This window comes from Paramisgurnus dabryanus, chromosome 11 (genome assembly GCF_030506205.2).
Source record: "Paramisgurnus dabryanus chromosome 11, PD_genome_1.1, whole genome shotgun sequence".
Lineage (NCBI taxonomy): Eukaryota > Metazoa > Chordata > Actinopteri > Cypriniformes > Cobitidae > Paramisgurnus > Paramisgurnus dabryanus.
In genome coordinates this window covers 3561842-3581844 of record NC_133347.1, presented here as the reverse complement: position 1 = coordinate 3581844, position 20003 = coordinate 3561842, and the positions used below count along the sequence as shown (strand labels likewise).

The following is a 20003-nucleotide window of genomic DNA, read 5'->3' as shown; positions in this document are numbered from 1 at the left end:
CAATCAATATTTATGGGTGTTTTAAGTGATCATTAACTGCTAGTCTACAGTACATCACCAACAGAGCTTTCAACCAAACTTAAAAAACACCATTAAAAGCAGAAATGAGTTCATCCCATCTAATATTTATTATGTTTGTAGGATACTAACCAAAGTCGGCCAGTTTCAGCTCCCCGCGATCATTGATCAGGAGATTTTGGGGCTTGAGGTCTCGGTGAAGGACTTTACGTCTGTGACAATAGTTTAGACCTCGCAACAGCTGAAACAGGAAGAGCTGAGAGAGACGAACACACAGATGAGAACAAAATCTCTAAAGGCACGACGCAAAAATTAAAAACATTTGTCATACCTTGACATTGTGCATATGAATGCAGTTTCCACAGTCGTCTAGATACTGCTTCAGGTCTTTATCCTTAAAACAACCCAGAGAATGATATTAGATGAATTATAAAAATATCTGAAAAAAAGCGAATTCATATGAACTGTAAAACAGTTGCATGCAGTTAAACGTGTGCGTGTCTAAACAAGCAATTTTTCCAAAAAGCAGCAGAGAAGAAGCTGTTTGACTGCATTACGTCTTATTGGATTAAGCCCACAGCTTTACAACCAACAAGCTGAGTCAACAGCCAAACACACACTACTGGATGTCTTTGCTTCCCAAATGTCACTTATATCAGCAAAACGGATCGATGAAGCACTGTAAAGAATGACTCATTTACAATATCACCAAGCAGTCCAAGTACAAAATGTTATATATCTTTATTTTCTGCAGTCAAACGTCTAGTAAAAAACTGCTGTTTATGCTCATTTCTAGTCTTGGCTAAAAACCTGTATGCGTGGCATCTACTTTATATTTTTTATAAAGCAATGTTTTATGCATTTGTCCCTGTCAAATAAACATTAAATAAAATAATAAATAATAATTAAATATCATTTATTCAGTTACAATAGAGAGATGTAGGGATAATGTATTTTTGTAGGCCAACTCGGAAGTTCGCTTCATATGGGTTCTTTCGGCAAAAATGATTTTTGCATAAGCTTTTGGATTATTGTAAAAAAATAAAGTCTGTGATTAACGAAAGTTTATGACTCTTATACCAGGGTTCCCACACCTTAGTTAACTTCAAATTTAAGGACCTTTCGAGGACTTTCCAGGTCCAATACCCTCAAATTCAAGGACTAAATGTTACATTGTGTTACCTTTAAAGATACATTGTTACAGATATATTGTGTTACACTGTTAAACTACAATAACATTTTTCAGCTTGATTGTAGTTTTACTACTTTATTTCTCTGGAAGAACCAAACAGAAGTGTTCAAGACTAAATAATGAGTGTTTAAAACCGGTTTCCTAAACATTCAGTTTTCCAAGTAGCTTGCTCAGCTCTGATATGCAGATAATTTTGTGAAGTGAAAGTTAGTGCACATGTAAATGACTTACCAGGTACTCAAACACCAGCGTCAGAGACTTTTGAGTGTGAATGATGTCATGAAGCGTCACAATGTTGGCATGTTTCAGGTCCTTCAGAAGAGACACTACAGAGACACAGAGAGATGAATTACAAAGCGAATCTGTGTGAGCATTCAGTGAGAAAAGACAAAGACACAAGCTATACCAATCTACACAAGGGCTGCCTAAGGCAATAATAATTATATGAAAAGCAAAACATGCAAACATTTGACTATGGGAAATGAAACATCCTTGCACTACTGTACCTTTAAGACTGATATAGTCTAGTCCAGTGTTTCTCAACCCTGGTCCTCAAGGACCCCCTTCCAGAAAGTTTTAGATGTCTCCCAATTTAAAACACCTGAACTAACTCATCAGCCTCCTTCCAGAATGTCTCCCTAACAAGCTTATAATTTAAATCAGGTGTGTTAATTAAGGAGACATCTAAAACATTCTGGAAGGGGGTCCTTGAGGACCAGGGTTGAGAAACACTGGTCTGGTCTACTCAAAACATTTTTCTTTTACTTGTTAATTTTATTTTATTTTACTTTTTGATATGTTATATCATTGTTTAAAATGTTAACATACATAAAAGAAGCAAAGCTAATATAAAAAATGTAAGAAATAAATATAAAAATGAGGCTATTAATAGAATGTGCTTTGGCAGGCAACTCCAGACTCAGTGCGGGCATCCTGGTGCCCGCGGGCACCATGTTGGAGACCACTGCTCTACGCAGTATGTAATAGGCCTCTATTATGAGTAATCTCTGTGTACAGTGTTGTTAATCGAGGGAGAACAAGTTGTTGAATACTAAGTGGAGGTATATAAATGGTTCTTGTATCTGTCCCTGTAGCTTAGTTGGCAGAGCATTGCATTAGCAGCGTATAGGTCATGGGTTAACCCCCAAGGAACACAAATTTTGATATAATGTGTTTGTGTCTGTCAGTGCTAAATGCATAAAATGATAATATATTTCAAATCCATTAGGTCAGGCTTGTATCTCACCTTCTCTGATGGCGGTGCATGGCGCTCCTTCCTCGTGCTCCAATCGGATCTCCTTAAGAGCCACCAAGTTATCCGTCAATTTACTGCGCCCTTTATAAACCGTAGCATAAGTGCCCTGAGAAAAACAACACGTACTGTATAAAATAAACCTGTGTGCTGTCTAATTATACGTCACGAAAATGATGGGACAACAGAAGTAATCTGTGTTGAGCATTTTAAGGAGCTTTTAAGGAATACAAACACTCGATTTTAAAACCTAGCGAGCTGCCTTGCTGCCTTTTCCACTGAGCGTGCTGCAGTGCATTCTGGGATACTTTTACCTTTACAGGTCACTATGACCCCACCTGTCTTTCAGAAAGCTTTCATACATGATGCTTGAGTAAAGACTTAGACTTTGGAGTAATGTAGTAATGTAATGAATTGAAGTATACGTTACCTCTCCCAGTTTATCCAGTTTTACGTATGTCTCTAACTTCCCAAATCCAATCTCAGACTGCAAACACAAATACAACATTACAACCACACAATCGTAAACACAAGCATACAGGACAGAAGATTTAAACACATTCATGTGAACTCATTTAAATGTGCCCACATTACAGTGTTACTATTTTCAGATGGCAGCGCTGCAATCTATTGTCATAGACGGTTATGTAACCCATACAGAAACATGAGCTGAAACATCCTTCCCCAAAATAAACAAATCAAGTGTGTGTGCAAAATTAAACAAACATGATCTGGGTTTAGGTCATGCTAATGGAAGATGAAGATATTTAATTTGTACTTAAAACATGAACTTGAGCTCATGAAACCCATAAAAAACAAAGCATAAGAATTAATTTATTATTTTAGGTAATACAAATTAAGATCTTTAAGATTGCATAATGACAATATTTTATAACAATTATCAACCTCCTAATAGGCATCGGCCCGTTACCTGTTTTAAGGTATACAGAGGTTTTAAAAGCACTAAAATGTTCTGTGATACCGTCTCCAAGGTATGAGCTGTGTTTATACTAAATTCAAATTAAAGGTGCAGTGTGTAAATTTTAGCAGCATCTAGTGGTGATGTTATCAATTGCAACCAACGGCTCAGTCCACTGCTCACCCCTCGCTTTTGAAACACACATACGGTAACCATCACCGGACAAACATGTCATTGTCGGAGACAACTTAGTAATAAAAGTTTGTCCGTTAAGGGCTTCTGTAGAAACATGGTGGCACAAAAGGCGACTTCCAGGTAAGGGGACCCTCGTGTATGTAGGTAAAACGTCTCATTCTAAGGTAATAAACACATAACGGTTCATTATGAAAGGTCTTTATACACCCCTAATAATTTAGTTTTGTATATTATTTTGCATTTCTGTCAAGAGATCCTTCTAAAAATTACACACTGCACCTTTAAGTCATGTGATTAATTTGATGTTTACATTTAATATAAATTACAAAAATATTATATATTTTTTGAAAGTATTTTATAATTTAAAGGCTTTATTTTTACCTGGCATTTGAAAATAACACATTTTAGTGTTGAAATGGCAAAACCGTGAAACCGTGGTATTTTTGCTAAAGGTTATCCTACCGTCAAAATCTTATACCGGCCCATGCCTACCTCCTAATACATAGGAATGCACCAAACTTTCAATTTAAATAAAATCATGCAAATTAAATTATAAATATAATAATTATTTTTAATGTCCTTTCTAATGTTTATATAAACATAAATTCACAAAATGTATCAATAAAGTAGTGATTTGAGCAGTTGGCCACATCCAGTGAAATGAATGGGTCTCTATGGGCATCTGCTGGTCGAAATGATTTAATTCCTAAACTGTAATTCTTTTATGAATTTAACACCTATATCAATATCTAAAACAATTTAAATCAAATTTAGATCGTAATTTATGTGAATTTATATAAAGATTTGATATTTTTCAGGCAAGCTAATGGAATTTAGTGGTAAACAGGTACAAAAGTATTTCAAATCTCTCAAAACACAGCTTTATTGTATAGATAAGAAGTTAAAAAATATATATATATTATTTGTGTTATTGAAAAAGTATATTTTTCTTATAATCATGCTTTCAATTTTCGGGTCATATAGACCCCAAGGGCCAGTAGTGCAAACAGAAGTAGTGCCTATTAGGAGGTGGATAATTGTTATATTGAAATGGCAAAACCGTGAAACCGTGGTATTTTTGCTACCTCCTAATACATAGGAATGCACCAAACTTTCAATACAAATAAAATCATGCAAATTAAATTATAAATTATGTAAATGATAAGGTATTAATAAATCATGACAGTATGAGTACTAAAATGTCATGCTTAATAACAAACCTGATTATTTCCATTACTGTATTACACTACAGAGGATTATATTTTTACTTTAAAGTAATGAGGATTTGGTGGGAAAATGTGATTGTCATGCAAACTGAAAGGTTTTAAGAAGGGTTTTGCCTAATGCAAAAAAAATCTAATTTTTGGGGTGATATATGAGCCAGACATTTCTGCATAAGGTTCTGCTTTCATTTTATGAAGTTGGACTGATATTTGAAGAGCGAGACATGCTTTGAAAATGTGTCTTGTCTGTACATTCATAAAGTACTTGTCATGGTTTTAAAGCTTTGATATGTGACCCTGAACAAATAAAACAAGTCAGGGGGAAGAAAGAGACACTCAAAGAGAGAGTGAACGAGAGGTCGAGCAAAAGAATTCCCGGTAATAAATGCAACACAAATAATGAATGCAACATTGGTAAAAATGTGCAGAATTTTTTTCGCCAATCTGATTTTTGCAATGTTTACAGAGAGACCAGAATTAGTTTGTACATTTTTAAAATTTTTATCGCACACTTGATAAAAGAATTAAATAAATTCTGACCTAAGACGACAATCAGATCTGGATACAGGCAAACTCAAATTCAATAGAAGGCAAAACGATAAAGATAAAATAAAAAAGTCTACAGAAAGATGGAAAAACAAAAGCTAAAACCAATTGAGCACATGGGAGAGGTATTACCAGAGATACTCTTCGTAATCTTCGGCTGAGCGGTTTGTCAAACAGCGGACTGTTGAGGCTGAATTTCTCTAGGTAGCCATCAGGAAGCCGGATATCGGCAGGCAGAGAAAGACGCTTGTTAATGTCCTGAGCGTGAGACAGGAGGGAAAAAGCATTATTAGTTAAGGCCTAGAGGTTTCGTTACGCTTCACAGCAGTAATAACTCATTTGCCCCGCAGCCGAATCATCTAACTGATGGGTACCATGCTGTGGAGCATTTTCAGCACCCACAATGCACCATTCGTCATGCACAACTGATGTATGTTGGACAGTCACAAAAAAGCCAATGGTTATGGTGTGGGACACTCTTTATTGCACGTTTTAATACATATACATCTAGTGTCCCACTTTACAGATAAACAAACATGAAAGTACCTCTGTGGATATTTTGCGACCGGGGTTGTTTCTCAGTCGAACTCGAACGGGGCTGTGCACCTCATCGGAGGACGTGGCCGAAGCTTGATCGCTCTCTCCGTCTGAACCCATCTTAACATCCTCATGGACAATCTCTGCAGTTACATACACACAAATATAACCATCGACACGCCATGCTGACATCACTTACGCAATGATATTGCAATGATACGATTTACTGAATAAATAAGATATATTGTTTCTACTTTTAAACCTCCATAAATCTTAGATTCAAGAGTAATAATGCTGTATAATCTGTAAGGCTGCAACTTTTCCCAAATAAATCTCTTACAGGGTTATATGATCCAGATATCAAGACAGCTGATCTCCTGTAAGAAACTAAACTGAAAGGAGATCCGTCTCGTACCCACACAAAAGGAAAAAATAGAAGTCATCTCCGTCTCATTTATACATTCAATGCCCCAACCCCCATAAGAGCATCACAAAACCTCCCACCCCCTTCTCTCTCCGCATACACACACACACACATAGTCTGTATATTCGTGTATAATAGAATACATATCTATGCTGAATTATATGAGAGCCCAGGCTGCGCAGTAGGATAAGAAATCGAGAACCGGTTCCATTTGAGTGGTTCTGCCAATGCAGATGAAAAACAACATATGCAACATAAGTCACGACAATACACAACACATTCAACTTTTGAGTGAAACATTACATTTTGCAATTACTAGGGCCCTATGAAATCCGTTTTCATTTTTTTACAAATTCAGTTTCATTTTTTTTTCAAATTCCGTATTTCCGTTTTCATTTGTCTGATTTAAATGGTTAAATTAAATATTAGGGCTGCCACGATTATGAAATTTGGCTGCCGGTTAATTATCTCATAAGTTGTGACAAGTAGGCTAATTGTCTGTTTTATGGCTTTGAAATTTAATTCTCATAATTTTTTGTTTGTTAATGAAATAATTTTCATACATTGTTTTGATTATTAAATAAAAAAATATTTAAATTAAATATTTAGCAAGGTTTACCTGGCACACATAACACATATTTTAAAGTAATTATTTAAATAAATATATATTTCAAAAAGTACTTCATAAGAAATAAACACAATAAAGTGTCTGAAAAATAACTGAAAATAAAAGTGAAATCAAAATAAATTGACTATACCAGAACAGGCCTTAAATAGTAGCCAATCCTACTAAGGTCATATTAGTACTTCACAACTGTATTGAATGGCTTTGCAATGTTTTGTGTTACACCGTCAGTTAAGGAGCGCCATCTGATACGGTCTCGTTTATACAGGCGCTGCAGCTCCCCCTTGTGTTTTTTAGAGAGATGTGCACTCATTGCGGTGATCTGAAATTATTGCGATGAGGTCAAACAATCGCAGTGAGACGATTATTTAATCATTGTGACAGCCGTATTATATATCAGTTATCAAAAGGCATATCTTATAAAAAAAAACTCAGAATTTGGGAAAAAATGTAAACGGATTTCAAAGGGTCCTAGTAATTGCAAAATGAAATCAGTGTTTCACTCAGTGTTTTCACTTTTCACTTTCAGAATGAAACACTGATTTTAATTTGCAATTACGCTGACATTTTTTAAATAATTTAATATACTCAATTTTTTTAAGTAAGCGGTTGCAATCAATTTATTTAAGCTACATTTAAACAAAAGTTTTATTGTTTTGTTTAGTATTCAATTTTTTTTTTAAATGTAGCTTGAATAAATTGATTGCGACCACTTACCTTAAAAAATTGACTAAATAGATTTTTTTTCTGTGTACTATGGGCCTTGTGAAATCCTTTAAATTTTTTCCCAAATTCTGTTTTATTTATTTTCAAATTCTGTGTTGTTCATTTTTCCGATTTTAATGGTTAAATTAAATTTCAGTTATCAAAAAGCATATCTTATTTAAAAAAAATTAAACGAATACAATTTAACAACAATTTATTGAAAGTTTTATTTAAAGTCCCCATGAAACGGAAGTAGCGATTTTCTTATTTTTCCCATGGTTACAAGTAATGGGGCTTCTGAAATGAAAAAAGGTAGGGTGGGACTTGAACTGGTCCATCAAGAACTGATTGGATCGTTTGTAGTTGGGTCGTGCAATCTTTTCCCAGACTCCGCCAACCTGCCATACTATATGACCAGAATAAGGAAATAAGTTTTTTTAGATTATGAGGGCACATGAACTTAAAAAAAAAAAAAAAAAAAATGATGAGGCTCACAGGTAAGTCATTTGTAAAAAAAACACAATATTCCTAAAAAAAAATTTTTTATCATAAGCTTTGAGAAACCTGTTTGCACTCTAATGAGGCAACGCTTCTCATTGTTTGCAAAGCATGACAAAAACGGACATACATTTTTTTACATCCAACATTACATATTTCTCTGTCATTTGCTGTTTAATGAAACAAAAAACTAACATTTCAAAATGAGTTATAGTGGAATTTAAAAAACAACTATTTATGGAAATTTTGTGACATTCCGCATTGTACAATAAATAAAAATGTTATGCTTGGATTTTGTGATTCCGTCCGCATTTTTTCTGCATCGTGGAAATCAAAGGGCCCAAAAGTACTATTAACTGTTTATTTTAATTAAAATATTCACATCTATAAAATCGGAACCAGAATTCCTGACAATTCCAATCCCACTGCGCAACCTCACATCACATCACACTCTCTCTCTCCTCTGTGTGCATGTGTGCGTGTGCATGTACCGAGGCGCGTGGTGTGGTTGAGATAGGAGCTGAGACTGCGGCCCAGGCTGCGTGGTCTGCGCAGGGCGCTGCTGTACGACTGCAGGAGGGAGTGCATGCTGAAGGAACCCCCCGAACCTCTCACTGAACCCCGCAGACTGCCGCCAACTGGCATGGCCTCTGGGAGGGAGGAGAGGGGAGGTGAAGGACACACGGAGGAGGGGGGAAGGAGCAGAGAAGGAGCCGGAGGGAGAATGTAGATGTGGCGAGACGCATAATGGAATGGTGCATTATGGGTAGGGAATACAAAAAGAAGATGTGAATGGAATCATGGATGTGGGGACAGAAATGAATAAACAGATTATCGTATTATGGGGATGAAAGGAAAAAACACATGTGTCGGGATGAAATAGGAATGGTGGATAGCAAGTGTTTGTGATTAATAAAGAAGAAAAAGGAAAAATCAGGATGAAAAACAAGGTTGGGGGAGATCAGAGGATGAAAAAGAGGAAATATCAAATTATAAACAAATAAATCAACAAGGAAACAAATTTTAAGAACATGCATATTAAAAATGTCATTTAAGGATAAATTTACGAGGAACATCTTCAGAATTAGTAAATGAGGAACAAGGGCCACAATTATTGAGCAACAACACAGATAATTCGCTGTCTGGCTGCTGTTAATTGTTTCTAATGGTACTCAGAAATCTGGTGGCGATCTAAATGACACACAAGGGCATCGATTCATCAGCATATCAAAGCCAAATGCTTTTCGAAATTGTGCAGGGTTTGGAGAAATGCCAAAACATACTACAATAGAAAGAGATGGATTTTTGGGGTCATTATGTTGAAACGTTTGATTAATATGGTGATCAGAATGCATAATGATTCGAAATATTATTAAGATGAGACGGTTATGAAGATAGATGTCAAACTGAAGCTGTTTCGTTGAACATGTTGTAGTAAAGAGATGAGAAGGATCTGTCAGTTTGGTTAGCCTGAAATGGAGTCATGCTGGAAACACATGCTGATTGGTAAGAGGTAGTAAGAGCACGCAGGAGACAGTAGCTTAGCTTAACACACGCACAGCCATAGCAAGCCCTTGAAAATGATGGACAAATTTGCTTTAAAACTCATTTGGAGGTTCTGCTTGGATATCAAATCACACTGACGGGCAACACGGAGGAAGGCAGAGGTGAATGTATGCATTTAAATGACAAATGTATGCGATTGATGACTTAAAGACCACATGGATTAATTGTAGCCCTAACCTTTCTAGTTAATTCAGAAAACCTTTTTAACTTTTTAAAGGGGCCATGGCACAAGACTTTTTTAAGATGTCAAATAAATCTTTGGTGTTCCCAGAGCACATATGTGAAGTTTTAGCTCAAAATACCATATAAATAATTTATTATAGCATGTTAAAATTGCCACTTTGTAGGTGTGTGCAAAAATGTGCCGTTTTGGGTGTGTCCTTTAAAATGTAAATGAGCTGATGAAATTCAAACACTAATCACAATGATGGTGGTTTGTTGCAATTAAAACTCAATTGAGCTTTTCTCTGCACTTAATGGCAGTGCTGTGGTTGGATAGTGCAGATTAAGGGGTGGTATTATTATAATAAGAGCTCCATATGACATCATAAGGAGAGTGAAATTTTAATGACCTATTTTTTCATGTGCTTGTAGAGAATGGTTTACAAAAACTAAGTTACTGGCTTGATCTTTTTCACATTTTCTAGGTTGATAGAAGCACTGGGGACCCAATCATAGCACTTAAACATGGAAAAAGTCAGATTTTCATGCCATGGCCCCTTTAAGTCTTTATGAATTTTATGTAGCGTACTGTTCATCTGTGCACATTATTTACATAAAATATTACAATTATTAATATTTTTATATTAATTTAAAATAAGATTTTAATATAAACATAAAAAATATATTTTATAAAAACTATTATAATAAAAAAAAAATTGCTGACAATTTCCAGTTTCCAATCAAACACGAACAAATCAGAAAAATATGTTACACATTATAAAAGTAAAATGGATTGCATGATATTGATGTTATCTTGATCTCCAACTAAGCATTAATTAAGAAAAATGAATTAACTAAACCCTGGAAGGCTGTGTTACCGTCAGAATTCAGTTTTTTCTGTTGACATACTAACCAATCAACCAACATCTCTTTCACACCTGTAAGCAGCCATATTTGCAATGCCTACGGGCAGTAGTTTCAATCATGCACGGCTAAAGTCCTATCTACTTGAATCCAGAATGACAGATATATTTAAAATCACAATTAAACAACATATTTCTGAATAATCTGACATGCCTTAACTTTTTCTCTTAAGCTCAAATTGCTAAAAAACATTTTTTTTGAGGTTGTTTCAGCTACTGGACATGCGCACATAATAGGGGTGTTCGACTTCATGCGGCGCTGTGCAGAACAATCGGCACTGGTTTAAAGAAGTGCATGTGACGTATGGCATTAAAGTGCCGAGAGAGCGATTTGAAAACAGCCGGCTTGCTCAGCCGCCGCATCGTCCCCCTAGCGGATACACGTAGTTCTGATGACGAAACAGCTTTTTGTAATTGGTCGCCTCACTGGTGACAACTGGTGTTTAATCCTTTAGTTCCACTAATAAACATTATTAATACAGGTTTTTATCAGGTAAAACTCCTTAATATAACCTTAATATGTTATATTGTGCCATGCAAAAAAAATAAAATGAAAAGCGAAAGACGAAACTCAATTCGTTTTTTCATAATCTAGGCTTATGTTTCCAGTTATTTTCGGCATACAGAATAAACAGAAACTAAAATGTTCAATATAAAGGGTTTCTGGTTGCAACTTTGACTAAAGTTTTTTTGATAAATTCATCATTTAATTTACTTTATTTGAGATTAAAAAAGGATCCGTCACTACGGCAAGCAGCAGGTGTCCGACTTGCGGTGCATTCACACGGGGCGTAAGCGTTAACACTTCCCATTCACTTTTAACTGAACTGAATTGTGGATCCGTTGACCCCGCGTCAGGGCCGTTGCTCGCGGCAGAAGTTGAACCTATCTCAACTTTTTAAGCAACAACGCATGCGTCACCCAATCAGATCGCCTTATGCAAATAACCTAGGCGAGCCAGCCAATTACGTTTATGGAAGACCGGAGCATGTGTTGTGGCCACTGTGACTGGCTGTTGGCCACACTTCAGAAAAACTTTCCATTAAGCGCAAATGGCTCCATCTTCAACTCCTCCCTCGACTGCAAGCGGCAAACTTCGCAGCACCACATGAACACAAACACACATATTGTCAATCCTGTACAGAGCCCCTCCCCTCCCTAGAATCGGCAGTCGTTATCGATTGATGATTAACACATTTAACTGGAAGACGGGACTTCCGTCCATTTTTAAGAACATTGTCTCCTATTCATTGTAATAGGAGTGCTCAATCTTGTTTTATTCAATATCTTTTAACTCAGTCAGTACATGATTCAGAACTTGATTCAGTAATCACTCTGATAAAGAGTGTGATTCCTTAAAATATCCCATAAAAGTCAATTGTTTCACTGCCTGAAAATAGTCCCGTTCCATTGAAAGTTACTAAGGGGACTATTTTCGGCTGCTGCGTAATATCATTGCGCCTCCTGCAGCCATGTTACAGCAGTCCTTGATTATTACGCCAGAATGAGAGTATAGTTCCTAGCCATATCTGCTTAGAAAATTTAAACTTTTAATTTTCCGGCGGTCTTAGTACACAATGTAACTACAGAAGAGTCAAGTTTTAAATAAGAAAAATATCAAAACTCTTTGGTTATTTTGAGTGCGATGCTAATGGTCCAATCAGATTTAATGGATTATGCTAAGCTATGCTAAAAGTGCTAGCGCCAGACCTGGAGATCAGCTGAATGGATTCCAAAACAGTAAAAATCAAATGTTTAACTCTAGGGGACCTGGAAAATGAACCTATTTTCAAAAAATGTGGAATGTCCCTTTAATCCATAATCATAGAATGGAAATTAGCATTTCAACTTAAAGAGTAACTAAACCCTAAACCAACTTTTTTTAGTTAATGATCTGTAAGAATGATGCTTTATTAGTGCTGTTCATTGATTTTAGTATTTTTTTTACATTTGGATATATAGTGTTTCAATACTACAATATATGGTCTAAAAACATCTGATTGCTGCCCTCTTCAGGTTGAACGGTGGCCACTGCAGTTGAATTTTCCCATTGGATGTTGGGTCCAAAAAATGACTCGTGACGTAAGCAGGTTTAAGCTTACCACGCCCTTGTTACGATCTCACCACACACTTGATACGAGCTTAGTTCGTCCCCTCTATCTTCGTTGGGATCTGCTCACTTTTCTTGCATTTTTTTCAAATATTGCCAGTGGGTGGAGTCAAGCTCTGACCAGGGGTTTAGTTACTCTTTAAACTACATCTTTTTATGCTCGGCATGCAGAGAATTACAGCACTTTAGTAGCCGTGTTAACAGACTAAATGTTCTCAAATCTGGAGATTAGCAACAATTCTGGCAACCTTCATTATCATTATATAAAAACACTGGAACAGATTGTACAGATGGTGCTAAATATAAGCGCTTTTCATTCCCTCAAATAAGATCGCCCTCACACACACACACACATAAACAGACAGGTTATGAGTGCTTGAAATATTACATGCGTTCACGTTTTCATGCACATCCCATTTTAAGAAAAGAAGGATCCACTGCTTAATCACCAATGTAGATGAAACATAACCATGTTGCAATGTTTGGTTACATATAATAAACAAAATTTGATAGGGCTTAAACGTTTATATTTGGGTCATAAAGACCCAACGCTCACATTTTTTGCATTGACAGTGAGAGAAAATCTACCAAATATTTTATATATCAAGAAATAATAATATGAATGACAAGGATTAAGATTCTGCAGTTGAAGGTTAACAGATGAACTAGTACAATACTAGATGCTTTATTAGTTGTAAGCATCTTATGCTGTGTTGTGCTCAGCTTTTTAAGTTACTGTGTTAGAGAATTAAGTGTGGCCTTCATGTCGAGCTGAAACTTTTTACTGTACCCGAATCGCTGTGTGCTCCCGTGTCCTGAGTGCCGATGGTCTCGTTCATGTTCTTATCCCCGCTGTTACCCCCCCGCAGCGTCAGGGACAGCTGCCTTTTGATCTTCCTCATACGGTCCATTATTGGGGGCAAGGGGGGCCGAGATGAGGGGGGTGGTGGGGCTGCCACTGTTTAAACGCCCTGTACGTAAAATACAAACACAGGTCGTTAAAACGGCATAATATTTGGTTAAAACAACAACATTGCGTCAATGCGCAATTATATGTCAATGTGAACTTGAAGCGTGTCTACAGCATTGAGTAGAATTATTTCATAGGCTTTGAATGTGATTGGAACACATGGCGCTCTAAGGAAAACACATCAAAGATGGTACTAGATGAGCGAGAGGTATCACCTACAATAAACAAATAACCCGGCCAACTGTAATCGCTCACATTAGTAAAGATTAGTAACACTGCTTTCACACTCATCATTCCATGTGTGAATGTTTTCATTTATAAAACAAGCGCTTAAAAGACTGCAGACGTTTCAAATTCCAGGACCTTCAAGCCGGAAAGCCAGGCAATCCAGCTGGGAGGCTCCTGCGGAGCTGCAAATATACTAATAATTGCACGATGAAATCCATTAAGACACTTCAAAAAAGTCTGAGAGTCTGTCCGGAGAAGGCAGACAGACACTAAACCCGTCTTAAATATCATGATGGAGCAGATTTTAACATTAATACTCCTCTTTGGTCAGTGACATAAGAAACGAGAGACGAGAGAGAGGGAGATTTAGAAATACTATATATACACAACATTATACACACCAAAGCATTTTTGCAGTAATCAGTATGTTTTCTGTACAAATACGGCACATTTAGGTGCATATAGTAGGTCAATCAGGTAATGCTTTCCTGTGCAAAAAAAATAAGGGCAGTAGTAAGACAAGTTACAAATAAAGATGTTCATATTGACCAGTTAATCGAAGGTAAGAATTTATGACAAATTATTATTATCAGTCGTTTCGCACTTTTCTATACTTAATTTGTGAATGGCCTGTAAATGACCCGAATTATTGCTTCCCTGATCGTCTGGTAAAGTAATAATTTTTATGAGAAATCATTTGTACTGCACATGTGATCCGGCTTGGGAACGGATCGGAAGCTGTATTGAGACGCGCATGTGTGCGCAAGATGTCCCCGTGTCCGACTCGCACATATTAATGATCAGACCTTTGTTGATCGCCTCTCTCCTAGACCCTAACCATAAACATCTCAAGACACAAAAGCAAAACTTTTTGAAATGTGTCCTGATTTAGAAATGTCCACACAAAATGTCCAAAACGAGACAAGCCGCCCTCTTTGGATGTTAATCCTCCGGACTGATTCCATGATCTTTGATAATGTGATGTTGCAATGTATGAATCCTGGTTCTGTTGTTGATCTGTTGCAGCTGTTTGCACGTTCAAATTAAATAAAATGTTTATTGTTTTTACCTGGTCACAGATATCCGTCAACTGTATTTTTATGCAATGACAATTTAATATTACAATCTTATCAGTTAACGGTTAAATTTCATTACTATTTTAATAGTATGTTGTAATTTCGTTAAATTACCCTGAATTTACCAGAATGTCTTTTTACCAGTAAGATATCATTCACACAACAGTATCAAAATAAACTCTGTGAGAATGTGGAAGTTACCTTAAAATAACGTTTCCAAAAGTTTCAGTGGTTCATCCACTCGAAACAGGGTGAACGGCACTTTCACATTCGCTTTGCAGCCCTCTATCGGCCAAAACCGCACTAAAGAAGTTTCCAACCGTTGGGTAGTGGTCCTGTAGTTCGAGTGAAAACTACAAAAACTTGCTTTACGGCAGACCTACAATCCAATCAGAGCCAGCTATGCTGCAGTATTTACGACATTGCTAATGAACAATTACTCTTCTAACCTGTAGGGGGAGCAAAGAGCAAAAACTCTTTAGTGTTGCTTTAACAGCGGCGGGTTATGATGACTTTATATCCACGGTCCAGATTTTGTTGTTTTAAAATCTGTGGCAAACGCTGACGATCAAAAAGTTGCTCGTGACCAAATAACATTGCATTAGGCGACATCAAACGGAACGTCTTAAACAACAGTACTGTTTGCACATTAGGCTTCACAAAGGGTGTGCAAAAGGACGTCGGCAATTCGGCAAATAGATGGTAAGCCGTTTTAAACAATTTTGGTGAAGAAATGTGGCTGTTAACTTTAGGTGTGCTGGACTTTTAAGCAGCGTGTGTGTGGAAACGTCCGTAAACAGTGCGGGGTAAACGCATCATCTGTATCAAAACATTTTGATTGGCCCGAAGCTGTCAGTACGGTCTGACGTTGTCCGTTCTAAAAGCCGGTACCGTATTTTTCGGTCTATAAGCTGCGTTTTTTTTCATAACTTGGCTGGTGCTGCGTCTTATAGTCAGGTGCGCCTTGTAAGTCAGTATAAATAAATTTTTACAGTTTTAAGGCAAGAGACAACATTACCGTCTACAGCTCCTGTATTTATGTAATTCAATGGATTCAGTGACTTGGAATGATGAGTATGCGAACTTCACACTAGTTGGCTTGTTCGGTTAATTTAGACTATTTAACCTTCCAGGTAAGTTCTGTATGCTATGGTTTATCGTTAAAATAACTGATAATGTTACTTTAACGTACAGACATCTATTCAGCCTGCTGTTCTGTCTGCTATTGTTTAGTTCAATAACTCGCCTTTCCAGATTAAATGTCTGTTCTTCGGCTTGGATTTTGTGAAATAATTTTTTTAATAAACGCAATGTATAGTCCACTATGACTTATGTGTGTTATTTCGTCTTAATGACGCATTTTTGAATGATGCGGCTTATACTCCGGTGCGGCTTATAGTCTGGAAAGTACGGTAATCTATATACTTTGTTCACACATAGCGCTCACCAGTAAATTACCAGTAAAGACTGTATGCGTGAGTAGTACACGGGACTGGCAGTATTCAATTCAAAACACAGAGGAAACACAGACTTGCTTACACAAAAACTATGCTAACGGAAAATACAGGGACTTTTCTACAGAAACAACCAAAAAGCCAGGAGGTTTGGCACAAAGATGAGCACCAATCTCAAGCACAAATCCAGGCTTTGGGTCCTTGGATCTACGGTGACCTAATAATCAAGATGCCTTGGGCTGGGATTCTGCTTAAGCACAAGAACAAGTTTCCTGGGCAGCAAGAAATCATGGGCCACAGTAAAAGAGATTTAACATTATATAAGTGACAGACTAGAGGTCCTTCATAGAAGTAAACGTGTTCAGGTTAAATAAGTTAAACGAAGGTGAAACGAATACCTGCCACTGCCTGTTAAAGGGAAAGTAAGTAGGGTTTTAAGTGTTTTATTAATCAAAATCAATGTCTTTATTCATGAATATGGCCTCGTTGGTGTCAACTGACATCTGCCAGTGATCTGAGTTTTCTTTGTAAGCTTAGAATTTCTTCTCTTTACTTTACATTGAATGGGTAAGTCCAAGGAGGCTTCCATGTAGGAATGCTAAACAATTAATCGCGATTAATCGTTAGCAGAATAAAAGTTTTGTTTACATCACATATGTGTGTAAACTGTGTATAATAAATATGTATATATAATATAAATATGAACACATTCATGTATAATTTTAAGAAAAAAAATTTATATATTAAGTATTATATATAATATAAATTATACATAAATATACAAATGTATATACACATGCATACATTTCTAAAACATATACATGCATGTGTGTACATTTATTTATACAAAGTTATTATACACAGTTCACACACATATATGATGTAAACAAAAACTTTTATTCTGCTAACGATTAATCGCGATTAATCGTTAAGCATCCCTACTTCCATGTCTTTCCGCCATACTAATAAACTATAATAGCAGAGAGGAACAAAAAGCACCTGCCTACCAAAGCGTTTCCACAACGCGTTTTCATTCAGAACACGTGAACCAGCTGAAACGGACAAGGAGATCAGTGAGTACATAACGGTTACCGTACACACATTTGGAAAAGCGAGGCGCTAGAGAGCACTGTTCGTTTGAATGCAAAATACAATTTCACTACTAGATTGGGGTAAATCCTACTTATTGTCCCTTTAACTCATACAATTTAAGATAAACATTTACATAACACCAGCATTTCAAGAACATATCTTAACATGTTAACTGCATATAAAACAATTTTTAGATTAATTAGGCCTAATCTGTGAGATTAATAACAACAAAGAAAAGCTTTTACGGTTTGAGTATTTACTATGATCTTTATTCATTTTTCCAATTTCAATAACACAGAATGATGTCATCTACAGCCTGAAGTGCTATTTAGTTAAAAGATCAAAAGTTTGTAAGTTACTCTGAGGCAAACCACTGAAAGGCAAAACACCAAAAATACAACAGATAGTTGAAATTCTTGAAATAGTTTGAGTAATTCCTTTCCCCCCTGAGGGCTGAACAGCATGAAAACGCACATATGAATGCAAGTGTGCAATTTAAACATCCCTTCCTTTTCAAAACCTTATTTAGTTTGAACAAACACATTAGCACAGAGCCAAATGGAAATCACGTCAATACGAGGCCTTTAAAAAGCATTGATTTATGTTACCCATAACCACAAGAATATCTGATAAAGATGAGCTATCTTAAAACCTGATAAAGTTGGGGGCAAAATGAGTGGGCGAGCAGACAGATATAATAACGGCTCTGAACAGGAACTCTGACTGATAAAGGCCACTTTGCTTTCATTTGCCAGTGTCTGCATTGTAGGTCAACCATGTTGACAATGCATTGAACAATTTTAGTGCGAGTTAACTTGCAGGGCTCGGCAATAAGGAGTGCCTGATGGCCCGAGGCCAGATTGAACAACGCGTTTGGGACAGCTGACAGAACTGTCACTTGCCCCGATTGGACCAGTGTTGCATGCCTGCATCGTCACGAAAGCTTATCTTTTGCACGTGTTTTAGGCCTTGCCCATTTAAATAATTGGTCAATCGAATGGTTCACCGCATCTTAAAATTTTAGACAGCGCTCAAATACATGCAAATGGTTCAGACAGCGCATATGCAAAGTTCAAGAATTTCTGTGCTTAAATGCACTTTTTTATACAATATTAACTCAACTACCCTCATTATGTCTTTACTTTTTTATTTAACCTTTATTTAAACAGGTAAGTCAATTGAGAACCAGTCCTCATTTACCATATTTTCCGGACTATAGACTGTTTCATCGGGCGCACGTGCGGTGATGCGATAAGCGTCTGGTCCGAACTTTACTTCCGGTTTCTTTTCGTTTATTGGTCTGACTAGTTGCTGAAACTGAACTCTTAAGCAAATACCTTGTTGAATATAACAAATGTTTTGGGTTCCTATGTAATCTACGTGTTGTTTATTTTGCTTGTTATATAAATAAACCACTTTAAAAGGCCTTTTTTTGTTATTTATTCTTCGCAGAGTTTACCGGAAGTTACGTGATGAGCACGAAAGCCGCGTGTTTATGTTGTTACTGCTGAAACCGTCTATAAGTCACACTTTTTTCATAGTTTGGCGTGTACTGGAACGACTTATATGTCAAAATTATTTCATATAAACCAGAAAAACCATTACCGTATACAGCCGCGAGAGTCCGCTCTATGCTGCTCTTGTATTCATGTAATTTAATGGATTCAGTGATGTGAAATGACTTCAGGACCTTTTTTAACTTGATTTGGCTTGTCGTTTTAATTTAGCCTATTCAGCCTCCCAGGTATGGGTCTGTATGCTATTGTGTAGTGTGTAAATAACTGTTTATGTTACTTTAACATGTACGGACACCTATTCAGCCTGCCGTTCTGTGCTATTGTTTAGTTAAATAACTTGCCTTTCCAGATTAAATGTCTGTTCTTCAGCTTGGATTTTGTGAAATCGTTTTCTAAGGGCGAACTCACACTATCCAAACCAAACCGCGCTCGGGCGCGTTTGACCCCCAAAGCCTGGTTTGTTTGACTAGTGTGATCGCTCTGTTCCGCGCCCGGGCGCGGATTGGTTATTCGCGCCGTGGCTGGGTTGCAGAGGTGGGCCGGAGCGCGGTTCACTTGGGCTCAGGCGCGGAAGGCTGTGGTGTGAGCGCATTCGCGCCTGAGCGCGATTCAAAAGGTGAAGACGTCAGTTGCGCGACCACTCACCTTCATCTGCCTCCGTAAAAACCTTTTGACGCGCGCTGCGGGGTTACGTGAATGTCCGAGCTGCGCACGTGACAGATGAACTAAGCAATATGATGACATGTGAGAGGGCTGTCTGTAATCGCGCAC

General features: G+C 37.0%; 1 protein-coding gene across 2 annotated transcripts in view; it reads right to left on the bottom strand.

The window, feature by feature from the left end:
* The window catches only part of cdk16 (cyclin dependent kinase 16), a 42090-nt gene that overhangs the window by 14773 nt on the left and 7314 nt on the right, over nucleotides 1–20003 (bottom strand). Inside the window, exons 2-10 of one of the 2 annotated variants that reach the window (XM_065270221.2) lie at nucleotides 13686–13866; nucleotides 8626–8784; nucleotides 5892–6025; nucleotides 5478–5603; nucleotides 2893–2949; nucleotides 2457–2571; nucleotides 1442–1536; nucleotides 350–412; nucleotides 151–274 (exon numbers count right to left, since the gene is read on the bottom strand). In XM_065270221.2, the coding sequence (XP_065126293.1) occupies nucleotides 151–274; nucleotides 350–412; nucleotides 1442–1536; nucleotides 2457–2571; nucleotides 2893–2949; nucleotides 5478–5603; nucleotides 5892–6025; nucleotides 8626–8784; nucleotides 13686–13806 (994 nt within the window). In that variant the 5' untranslated portion in view covers nucleotides 13807–13866. The remainder of the gene's footprint in view (nucleotides 1–150; nucleotides 275–349; nucleotides 413–1441; nucleotides 1537–2456; nucleotides 2572–2892; nucleotides 2950–5477; nucleotides 5604–5891; nucleotides 6026–8625; nucleotides 8785–13685; nucleotides 13867–20003) is intronic. The other variant, XM_065270222.2, reaches the window with a different exon arrangement.